We start from the raw sequence: 11,211 nt of genomic DNA, 5'->3' as shown, positions 1-11,211 counted from the left end.
GGGGGGGGGAGGGCTGAAGGGTGGGGGAGACGGCCAGGCAGCGTAAATTCTACAGATCAAACACCGCTTACAGTTGTTAGCCCTTGTGACTTATCCACGTCGTAGCGTCACAAATGACAAGAAGTGCATTCGCACCATTGTGGAGAGAGAAGTGGACGGGAAGCTGCTGTCTAGCATGAACGATGAAGAGATGGCTGCAGCTCTGAACATGTCCCTGGTGCATGTCAAGAAATTCAGGATAAAACTGAAGAGAATTCAAGAAGTTTTCAGGTTTCAAAGTTTGAGCACGATGGTCTCGGCTGAAACTGCCCAGTAAGGACATGGATGAAGAGGAAACAGAGCTCAAGTCATTCTTGAAAGACAACAGCCTCGGTCGTCCAACCACCAAGTTTCGACATCTCTCCTTATCTTGTTGTTCAGGACATCTCTTTAACAAGTTGACCATCAGCATGAATATAAGTCAGCTTCCCTGCCCATTGCTGATGATGGAGGCTGAGGTTTCTGTACAGGATCAGTTGCGAAGTTGAAGGAAGTTGTAGACAACGAAACTTTGGACACCGCTTACCTGCGAATCAAGTTTGCGGAAGAAGTCAGGCAAGATGTCGCTTCCTGTGTGCCGTTCTTGACGCACGAGGCGTCAGATTGGTGAAGGCCTTGTCAAGCTTGAGCGAAGAGCATGCAGATGAAGTCTTTATCAACAAAGCCAAATACAAGGTTGCAGGTCAAAATCACTCAAGACATCAAGAGCTTCACAGTAACATCTGTTGTCGTTTAGTTTCAGGAGCACAAGCCGCTGGCTCGTTCGCCCCGGTACCCTCCTCCCCAGCCCTCCTCTCTTTGTCGTTGACAAGAGCTACAGATGCGAGACTCTGGTCCCGGTCAAGTTTTCATGTACAAAAGTGCAGATCAACCACGAGAGAAGTCGGGGAGGTTAGCGGAGAGAGGAAGCAGAGGGAGAGGAGCTGACTGGTGCTACAGAAATTCAGAGACGCCGAAAGTCCTCAAATCTATCCCAAGCAGGAGAGTGTAAAAATGAAGAAACTTCTTTATCAATGTTCGCAGACCGAGAAATCCCTTCAGCGATCTACTCTGCTTCACTTTGCACTGAAAGTTTCTCTATTGAGCCTGTTAGTTGTGCAATAGGCTGAAAGATGCCGAGAGAAGCGCAGGACAGTCAGTAAGGAGAACGAGAATCTCACAGCACGCATCAAACCTCTGTAGAGTTATTGGTCACGCTCCCCAGCAACTGCAACACACGATCTTCACATCTCGGCGACCGGTTGAAGGGAGCAAACTACCTCCATGACTGCGACGTGTCCTGCATTCTTAGCAAGCTGCAAGGGAGTACGGTCATCAATATCTCTCAGGTTGGTATCGGCGCCCGCGTCTGAAGACTGTCATGCCATCACTGAGGGTTTATGAGGGCTTACTGAGTAATACTCTTGCACACTCCAAATGCCTGTGGGTACGAAGTGAGAGTCGACCTGATCCGCTAGTCCCTCCATCACCCTTGATCAGCAGCATAGTGGAGAGGAGTTCTACCGTGCCTAGTCACCTGCGAGATGTTCCCTCCTCTCTCAATCAGCGCTGGGCACAACATCAGGTTGCAGCTTCAGAGGAGCAGCATTGTCAACTTTGAACGGTGTCTGTCTTGCCCATCAAGCTCGCCCAGTGCAATGCAGCATAAAGACCAAACTCATCTGCCTTGTTCACCTGGCACGTGGAAGGGTGGGATGTCAGCACAGCCCACAGACCGCCTCTCGAGTTCCACCTGTGCTCCCTGCTGTTCAATCAATTCAATCACTTCCCATGTTCGCCCACGGCATGCGCTCTCGCGCATTCTTGTCGAGGGGTCCATCATGGCAGCTGTTGGTACCACAGGAAACGGAGGATGATGCTTTGGGCCTGCGTCTTCCCGTCAGCGCTGATGCTGCTGCTCCTCACAAGCTACCCAAGTCCGAAGTTAAGTTCTCAGGATCCATGAAGTGCTTTGGGATGATAAGCTTCCACTTGGGGTTGCTTTCAGTGTACTCTGCTTCCTCGTCCTCTTCGTAGTACGTATCGATCTGGTCCCACTCGTGAGTTGTACCCTCCTCTCCAGCCATCCCATATCACCTCCGCCAGAGTCTGGTTGAGAGTGACAAGGTCCTCATCGATTTGCTTTTCCTGCATCGAGATGTACTTCCTATCCTGTACAGTTTCCTCCCACGCTTTCTTCATCAGCTGTTCTGACCCTCCCCGAAGAGACAGGCGGGTGGAAGGGACTGAGAACGTAGGAGGAAGTTGGGACGAAGACGAAGAGGAGGGCTGAGGGAGAGGGAAGACACGCTGAGGAGGGCAGGAGCCGGAGGGAGAGATCAGAGAAGAGAGGAGAGGGAGGAGGAGAAGAACTAGCTGTGCAGGCCTCATCAGCCGCGCGGTTTGCTGCATGCGCCCGGACATGGGCAGGGAGTGCTTCACGGGGATGCCAGGGGGTGGGGTACTCAAAATTTAAAAAGGAGGGGTAGTTTTGCGAACAATGCAGGAGGATGGGAGAGCAGGAGGGCGGGCCACAGGAGGAGGGGCATCGGGAGGAGGAGGAGGAGGAGGAGGAGGAGGAGGAGGAGGAGGAGGAGGAGGAGGAGGAGGAGGAGGAGGAGGAGGAGGAGCATCGGCAGCATCTGCACTTCATGTGCATTATGATAGTCCAGTCCATCTCGGCTCGAGGCAAGTGGCATGGCGAGAGAAACGAAACCTGGCCATGCATAGCACGGCGAGGAACTTGCACGAGGAGGCGGACTCAGACTTCTGGGATAAGTTGTGGCGTTGCGCAGGATATGCTCAGACACAAGACGGAGACTATGTGAGGATGAAAGCAGAAGAGATTGAGAGCGCGCGCCTGTCTATGCCCGAGCTCGAAGCTCTCGTGGAGGCTGAACTGGCAGATTACTTAGTAGAGGTAGAAGAGGACGACGAGGAGGCTCGCGCCAAGGAGAAGGACGAAGACTGGAGTAGGCTCATGGAGTACGCGAGAATCGGCGACTTACACAAGGCGATGGTGTGAATTTGACGTGGTGTGAACGTACAACTGACAAACCGTCTAGGACCTGATCCACGAGAAGTCGCGGCCTCAAGCTGCCGAGTCGTCAGAGGATCTCCGAAGATTCTTGACTTACAAAGATCGGTCAGGCCTCCTCCCTCGTTGTCGTTTTGCTTGCTTCTTCCCATTTGCTCCTAGCCCCATCCCTCCCTTGCTGGCAATCGCCTTAGCACCTCTCCTCTTTCTCATAGTTCTCACCGGAAGGTTTGGCTGGACTGCTCTACACTGGGCTACTGAGTGCGATCCAGCGGTGGAGGAGCCTGCGGTGGTTGACAGGAAGTATCAGATCCTGAAGCTAGTGAGGCCTCATCTCAAACGATGCCTGGGTTGAAGCATGCTTTCAGATCTTAGACTGCAACTCACATTTCAATCCTGCCATCAAGACACAGCGAGGCAACACTGCACTAGTGCACACGATCTGGAACGGGAACTTGAAGTCCTGTCAGGTGAAGAGAACTCTAGTATTGTTGCCAACCCTGACAATCCGTTGGAACCTTGCAGCTGATCTTGAAGAGGAAGGCATGCGATCCGAACATCAAGACTGAGTGACTAGTCCCAGTAGACTTTCTGGACTTGTTCACGTGTCCTGGTCAAACAGGTTCGGATGGAATGCGATGCACTGGGCGTGCAACGGCAAGCAGCTCAAGGACGGGAGATGGAGGCCGTTCGTGGAGATTGTGCAGCTGTAAGAAACCCCAGTCCCCCCCCCCCTCTCCTTGCAAGGTTCTCATGTGCCTGCAGACTTCTCAAGAAGCAGTTTGAGATGGACATCGACGCTGGCAGTCAGGCAGGGGACACTCCGCTCCACCTGGCGACCATGTAGGACGTGCAAGCCTTGCCGTGCATGGAGGCTGAGGTGGTTGGTTGGCAGGAGGGGGTATGCGTCAGTAGTTGACATCTTGATTCGAGCGAGAGCGAACATCAATGTACAGAACCTCAAGGGCATGACACCGCTCCACGTCGAGGATCTGATGCCTCCGCTTCTTCCTTGTTGATGGCTGGATCGCAGGTCGCTTCTATCCACCAGAACAGGGAGGTGGCGACTCTCCTGCTCTCCTACGGCGCAAAGAGAGACATCCTCGTGAGATCCCCCGTGTGCCTTCCCTGTCAGCTCCGTGACAGTGCGACTATGAAGGACGATGAGGGAAGAACAGCTGCCGACATCTACGTTCTCAGGTGATGCTGCCTTGTATGTTCGCAAGGCTCATCTCGTCATTGAAGGGTTGTCGACACTCTGCGAACGCTGAAGACTCCCGACCTCTACACCAAGGACTCCTTCGACAGGAAGGTGCTGGACAGGAGCCTGAGAGCGAAACACTGAATGTCTTGATCATCGTCCTCCCCAGGAACTCGAGGGGCGTCTGGCAAAGTGGCTGGAGGAGAAGGGCTTCCCGTCCTATCTCCTCTCAGCTACCGTGTCTCCAGAGAATGTCTCCTGACTCCATCCTCCTCCTTTTCTTCTGACTGTACGAGGATGAGCAGGTGCTGAGTATGCGGCCGAAGCTGGACCTCCTCACTAAGGTTCAGATCGTGCAGGGAGAATGAGGGGAGGAGCTGAAGGGTTGGGACAGGCTCCTCAAGGGCTGAGTGTGGAGGACGTGTCAGTGTTGAGGGGCCAGATGGATCTTCTCTTGCTATTGGTTTCTGGATTCCAAGACGGCGAATCCAGCGATGACGACAGTCTTTGAAGAGCGGGTATGTTTTTATAGCTGAATTCCTTGATATTGTAAATATTCACAACACAAGAAGACTTTATAGCGCACATGTCGTCACAGAGGGCTGACAAGATGGCTGGGCCGTTGGAAGTGAGTGTTGGACCATAGGAAGGGCGACGACTTTACGCCGTCCGGATTCTCTCCTCCGGCACTCCCTTTATCCTCGAATCGTTGTTCTCCTCGCTCCATCATCTTGGACCCTTCGCTTCTCTCCTCAACCATCCGCAGCTTGAACGTGGGATTGTCCAAAGGGAGGAAGGTCGAGTCAATGCAGCCCTCTGGGATCAGCCCTCTGGTTCTTACGGGACTTCCCCCTTCCCTCTCCACCAGCAGCCATCCAGCTGGAGCGTCTTTATCTCCCAGCACGGTGACCAGCTCTCCCTCCTCTACAGACAGCTCCTCCTCCAGGACCGCCACGTAGCCAACTAAAATTCTCTTCCGCGTTGCTTTCGGGAGGGCCTCTTCTCCCCTTGGCACCACGAGGACGACCCACCCCTCCGGCACTCGCTGCACTACATCCCCGTCGAAGTGCAACGTCACAAGACCGTCTCTCCCTCCTCCCTCCACCACCTGCGCTCTCTCCGTCTTGCTGCTCCTCTTTCCCTTCACCCGGCAGTGTGCTCTGACCACATCACCTACCCCCAGCACCGCACGAGCTGGGGGCTCGTTCTTGGCATCTGCCCGCAGCCACGAGGTCGAGCTCCTCGCCCAGGAGTGAATGGCACTGCAGGAAAAATCCCTCGCCCCCCACCCTCCTCCTTGCTCCTCTTGCATCCTGAGATGTGGGATGGACTGAGCGGCATGTCCAGCACCAGCCTTGGTTGTAGGAGCAGGCATCACTTGAACAAGTTGCTTCATCCTCGCTCTCGTTGGCTCGTCGAACATAATGGTCATCTTCGCCCTCTCCACTGCCTTCATTGAGAGGTCACGGAATCTCCGGTAGTGCTTTCTTCTCTCCACGAGCTTCTGCCATGCTGCTTTACAAAATCGCAAGAACCTGTCGTTGGACTCCTCGAACTTCGCTTGCATCTCCTTTCTCGTTGTCTCTATCAGCCTCTGGATTTGCTGTTCAAAATCCCTAATCACAGCTTCCTCACGCACAAAGGACACTTTGGACAACTGCAACTTTGCTGGAAGCCTCGACAGGTTCGACTGACCTCCGACTGTCTTTGCAAGGAGCTGCACTGACGCTCGACTCTCCGGGAGTTCTGGAACAGTCTGCACCTTGACTGTCGGCGGTGTCGCCACCGACCCTGAAGTCAATTCAGAGAGTTTCTGTTGCGCCAGTGAAGATTCAGCATTCCTTTGCTCCTCCTTCAATCGAGATTCGAGGTTCAGCCTTGCGGACTTCTTCTTGAGGTCCCATAGCCTCAACCTGTCTTCCACCGCAAGCCGCTTCTTCTTCAGCCGCGCTTGCTCTAGCTGGCTCAACTCTGAGCTCTGATGTGTTCCGAGGTTCAGATGCGCATCTCGCATCTTCACTTTTCTCTCCAAGTTGAAATCTTCCCGCAGCCTGATCGCCTTTTCGGCGTCCATATACTTGAGACTGAACATGAGCAACACGTCCTTGTTGAAGCCACAATCCAGCATGTTCTCCCTGTACATGAATTCGTAGTGGCGAAAGATATCCCGGGACAGCAATCGAGATTCCACCTTGTGGTCTTGCCTTAAGCGTTCATCTTCTATTCGTTCTTCTTGATCAAGTTGTGACAGCATGTGCTTGAAATCCCTCTCTTCCTCTCTCTCCATTCTCCTCTCCAGCTCCTGCAACAAGTACTTCTTCTTCTTTATGAAGAGACTCTTCTGACTCTGCTGCTTGTGCTCTCGAAAGCTATCTTCTATATCTGTCAAGGGACTTGATTCATGAAGTCCCGCAGCCCAGAATTTAGCTCTTCTCCTTCTTCCCAAGCGCATCACTGTGCTTGCTTTTTCTCTCATGAACGCTCTCTTGATGGTCTCAATTTCTTGAAGAGCACTCCTCCTGATCTGCTGGAGTGATGCATTCAACGCCTGCTGCAGGCCTCGTAGATTCTTGTCTTGTGTGTTATGAAAGTTTTCTTTGTTGAAGCTAGGCCAGACGATTGAATCCTTCAACCGCTTCCCTCGCTCCTGCTCCTCTTTCTTCTCGTCATATTTATATCTATGTTCTTCTCGTTCATCCTGCTCCTGCTCCTGCTCCTGCTCCTGCTCCTGCTCCTGCTCCTGCTCCTGCTCCTGCTCCTGCTCCTGCTCCTGCTCCTGCTCCTGCTGCTGCTTCTGCTCCTCAGCCTCCTTGCTCTTGATCATGGTGATCAGAGTGATGAACAAAAATCCCTTGGGTTCAACGGACTAGGACAGCTTCGGGAAGTTCGGGCACCGGATCCGACTCGTTCACCGGCCGGGCCGGCAGGGCCGCTGAGTGATCACCGTACGGTACCGGCGTACGGTAGTGGCGCGGCGGGCCCGTGGCACGATCCGATCTCGCGTCTTCAAGGTGTCGGAGGCCGACTCGTATCACAAACTTTTACTCAAAGTACAAACAAACATTACAGCTTCCTCTGTGACTTGGGACTCTTTACTCAAAGTTAAGTTAAAAATCAGTACGAGGACAATCAGGAGAGAAGTTAAGTTAAAATTTCCTGAACCCTGTTGGAATAATACTACTAGGTTTTTTACTCGATGCTGGAATTTCATGAGGGTGATGAAACGGTATGTGAGGGTGATGATGAGGGGTATGAGGACGATGATGCTTGTGATGGAGGGCGATGAGATTGTAAATTCCAACGCAATCATTGGGGTAGGTACAGACTTCACGAAAGGTGGAAAATACGTTTGTAGTATGGTATATAGATATGACCAAAATCGTATGCTGCTAGGCCTATCTGATATCGAAGATTCAAAAAAGTTGGAATCAAGTATTACTTATTCATTATTAACAGTACAACTACCTCTCCGCCTCAGGATACATCTCTAATCATCCTGGCTATTTCCGCTAAACTCTTCGGTACAAAGTTGGGGCCGCAACAATGGATCGGGGGCCTGCGCAATCATTGTGCTTATTTGCTGAGGGATGCAAGGTACTTCCTGAGCACCTTGGAGTGTGTCCTCTAGAAGAGTGTAGTCAGTGTAAACGTGCTTTCCATGCAATCTGTGTGGGTAGCACGGAGGACTTTGAGCAGACAGGAAGGTGTGGACAATCGCAGTGTTCCATCATCACCAATGCTGCGCGCAGTGCCGCTGCCGCTATGGCAAGCCAGGAAGTCCGAGTTGCAGTCCCGGCAATCGCAGTCTCGGTAGCCAGTGACTCGTCTCCCGGACTGTCTCAGCGGTCAGCACTGTCACAGCCGCGGCGTCGGCGTCCCACGCTAGAAATGCTGCAACTGCCGATCTCAGAAATAGAACAATTACGTCGAGACACTGAAGACATTTTGAACAATAATCTGGCTGACAGTATACGTACAATGTATCGTCAGCACATGACTAGGTTTCTTGAATGGTTATTTGCAAACCAGCGAACATATGGTCTGATTACCCCAGCCTTTCTGCAAGACTTGGAGGCGGCAGAGGGCCGAAAAACACCCAATGGCTTACCGACAGCCCATTACTTAGAACATATTCTGTCCCAGAAGGATATTATTCCCATCGACTTCGTAAGATTCAAAGCAGAGCATTTCATGCACTGGATCTCATTTCTGTTGAGAGAAAAACCAGATCTTGCCTTCTCGACATGTAGTTCGTACCGATCATCGTTAATGTACATCGTGCATCTTTACGATGTACCTGTTAAGCTCTTGAGAATAACGGTTTGCACGTCGGAGACTTAGGTGAATAGGGCTCATTACACCGTAGTCATTCACAACTTGATTTGATGCTCCATACAGGCACACATAGTATCAGAAAAGGATCAGCGACATATACTTCGTCAGGAACTACCAGCGGACCAAGCATAAGTGCGATTTCTCTGCGAGCTGGTTGGAAAATGGGTACGATACATGACACGTATCTCAGATACGAGGCCGCTGGAGACCAGCAAGTAAGTTGAAAATACTGCGGCCAATATTTGACTTCAATTGAACCCCCACTAGGTAGGAAGAACATGTTGTGGGTTACCCACAGACAAACCTGAATTCGCGGCTCTACCGCCTATGTTCTGGTGTGAGACCAGTGAAACACGGCGAGAGATTAATGAGATCATGGACCAATTATATCCATGCATTCAGGGAAATGCACGGCTTAGGAGGCTTGTTGAACAATCTCTGGCGTCTGTCATCTACCACGAAAAATTTCTTCGTGATACAATGCCCATGAACCATCCTCTGTTTCAAACGGAATTGTTTATTCACGAGGGATTCATAGATACGTTGAAGAAATTCGTTACAACTGAGGCGCACGGAAGAGTTGCGACGGGGATAACATCGCATACATGCCTGTTGAAAGAAATGGGAGAAATCAAAAGCGAAGTGGGAGAAATCAAAGGCGAAATGGCTGAAATGAAAGGCATGATTCGGAAACAGGAAGAACAGTCAAGAATGCCATGCCAGCGTTGTCACGACGTCGGGGGTGACGGCGATGGCACCGTCACATCAGTGACCGGCGGTTCTACCACTAGCGTTCAGCAAGGAGAGAGGGTGCCGGGCCGAAGTGTCTATGACATGTTTGTGAGTGTAAGTGACAAACTGGATACCATCATTACCAGAACCGAGGACAGTGGGGTGCGCAGGCTGGTAAATCGTGATGAGGAGAACGATGGATTGGGTTCATTACAGGGACAGGATGTAAGTAATGCACGTCGTTCACGGAATGCGACCAGGAAGCCGCAGAAAGGTACATTCCCTTGGGCAAAGATGACCACGAGATGCGCCTACATGTTGTATCACTTCGGACATGCGGAAACTCGAAAAGGTCCTTTCAAGCGCCTTAGAGGGATTGACTTTCCCACCAAATATGACGGAAAGAGGCATTCTGATATGAAATATCTGTCGAAACGCATCAAGGAAGAGGCTGAAGCTCTTGACATCTACAAGGCTGATCCCAATCGCATTGAGGCAGGTTTCATGTTTGATCAATGCGAAAATTATCTTTTCGAGGAATATGAGAAGGTGACTAAGACAGAGACGAATGGTGACATGTCAAGATTTTCGCAGCTGTGTTGGATGACAGTAGTACGTGTGCTGAGAGGCAACAAGAAACGCCGGAAGGCTGTGAGATCCGAGACCTAAGTTAATGAATGTGATAAGAGTGAATCACATTGTCACGTGTTTGAACTTTGGAAACAAGTTCGATGGCCATCAGCCTGAAACGCAGGAAGGCTGTGAGATCCGAGACCTAAGTTAACTGATGAATGTAATAAGAGTGAATCACATTGTCACGTGTTTGAAACAAGTTCGAGGGCCACAGGAAGGCTGATCCCAATCTACAAGGCTGATCCCAATCGCATTGAGGCAGGCACCGTCGGCCACTCCCTGCAAGTACATTCAGTTTGATATAACCAAGTTGCAATATGCTTGATTTCATGACCTCCGTTCCAGCCACCCACTCTCTATCTCTCCCTGCCATCTCGCTTTCCCAGTCCCTTCATCCGTCCCTTCTTCCCTCACTCACTTGCGCACTCTATCCATGCATTTGTCTCTCTACGACTTCCCTTCATCACTTATGATACATGCCTTCTCAGGAAGAATGCTGTACATTTCGATCTTAAGCAATGTCTAATAAGGTGCCAAATGATTAACATACTCATAATTATCAAATATGCAAGCATATTTCTTGACTGTTTAGTCCATATACTTGAGAAAGCGAGCATCAACCTGTCACATCCCGCCATCGCGCTACACTTAGAAAAATTCTCAAATAGGAAACTTGAGTAAAACTTTACTCAAAAAAGGGTATACATAAATTCCACCAGGGTGCGCCTATAGATAAGAGGGTCAAGCCTCCTCGACTGCTTTTTAACTTAACTTTGAGTAAATTTTTAAACTGAGAGAACCCTCCATTGCCCACGTGCTATTTTGGGCAATACCCCTTGACCTTTTTTTCGATACCCTGTACCCCCCAGATGGGGTAACTTTCAATACTTCATTGTATCGCCTTGGGAGTACAAGTTGGTGTATGATATTTTTATTTGAAGACCCCGAAAGTATTTCTCTCATATTTCAAGCTTACATATGACAGTCTCAAAAAAAGAAATATACCCCCCAAAAAGCATTTGTCCCCTCACTCCACCCGGCGCCATGGCAGAGCAGCAGCAAGCGCTTCCCTCCTTCTTCTGCCCCATCAGCATGGAGTTGATGTCCGACCCTGTCAACACCTGCGACGGCCACACGTACGAGAGATCCTTCATCGAGACCTGGCTCCAGCAGCATCGCACAAGCCCCCTCACCGGCTCCCGCCTCCCCCGCAGGGACCTCGTTCCCAACCTCGCTCTTCGCAACGCCATCCAAG

General features: G+C 51.0%; 5 protein-coding genes across 5 annotated transcripts; 3 read left to right on the top strand and 2 right to left on the bottom strand.

Moving 5' to 3' along the window:
* Nucleotides 1–1,207: 1,207 nt before the first annotated feature.
* On the bottom strand, nucleotides 1,208–2,220 carry GUITHDRAFT_122597 (hypothetical protein; the record flags this gene model as incomplete). The annotated part of the gene is made up of 7 exons (XM_005818123.1): nucleotides 1,208–1,246; nucleotides 1,299–1,387; nucleotides 1,431–1,459; nucleotides 1,509–1,587; nucleotides 1,714–1,905; nucleotides 1,952–2,066; nucleotides 2,116–2,220. The coding sequence occupies 7 exons, from the start codon at nucleotides 2,218–2,220 to the stop codon at nucleotides 1,208–1,210; spliced, it is 648 nt and encodes a 215-aa protein (XP_005818180.1).
* A 520-nt stretch (nucleotides 2,221–2,740) lies between these two features.
* Nucleotides 2,741–4,767, top strand: GUITHDRAFT_122596 (hypothetical protein; the record flags this gene model as incomplete). Its single annotated transcript, XM_005818122.1, has 12 exons — nucleotides 2,741–3,037; nucleotides 3,084–3,163; nucleotides 3,218–3,377; nucleotides 3,424–3,525; nucleotides 3,581–3,624; nucleotides 3,678–3,764; nucleotides 3,821–3,898; nucleotides 3,951–4,038; nucleotides 4,089–4,255; nucleotides 4,301–4,367; nucleotides 4,562–4,600; nucleotides 4,651–4,767. The coding sequence occupies 12 exons, from the start codon at nucleotides 2,741–2,743 to the stop codon at nucleotides 4,765–4,767; spliced, it is 1,326 nt and encodes a 441-aa protein (XP_005818179.1).
* Nucleotides 4,766–7,080, bottom strand: GUITHDRAFT_166929 (hypothetical protein; the record flags this gene model as incomplete). The annotated part of the gene is made up of 1 exon (XM_005818121.1): nucleotides 4,766–7,080. One exon carries the CDS (start codon nucleotides 7,078–7,080, stop codon nucleotides 4,849–4,851), a length of 2,232 nt encoding a protein of 743 aa, XP_005818178.1. The 3' UTR covers nucleotides 4,766–4,848.
* A 2,537-nt stretch (nucleotides 7,081–9,617) lies between these two features.
* On the top strand, nucleotides 9,618–9,992 carry GUITHDRAFT_122594 (hypothetical protein; the record flags this gene model as incomplete). Its single annotated transcript, XM_005818120.1, has 1 exon — nucleotides 9,618–9,992. One exon carries the CDS (start codon nucleotides 9,618–9,620, stop codon nucleotides 9,990–9,992), a length of 375 nt encoding a protein of 124 aa, XP_005818177.1.
* A 1,008-nt stretch (nucleotides 9,993–11,000) lies between these two features.
* On the top strand, nucleotides 11,001–11,210 carry GUITHDRAFT_83354 (hypothetical protein; the record flags this gene model as incomplete). The annotated part of the gene is made up of 1 exon (XM_005818119.1): nucleotides 11,001–11,210. A coding segment is annotated over one exon (210 nt), but the record flags the coding sequence as incomplete, so codon positions are not given.
* Nucleotide 11,211: the final 1 nt, after the last annotated feature.

The sequence above is a fragment of the Guillardia theta genome (genome assembly GCF_000315625.1).
Source record: "Guillardia theta CCMP2712 unplaced genomic scaffold GUITHscaffold_376, whole genome shotgun sequence".
Classification (NCBI taxonomy): domain Eukaryota; class Cryptophyceae; order Pyrenomonadales; family Geminigeraceae; genus Guillardia; species Guillardia theta.
This window is presented reverse-complemented; position numbering and strand designations above follow the sequence as displayed.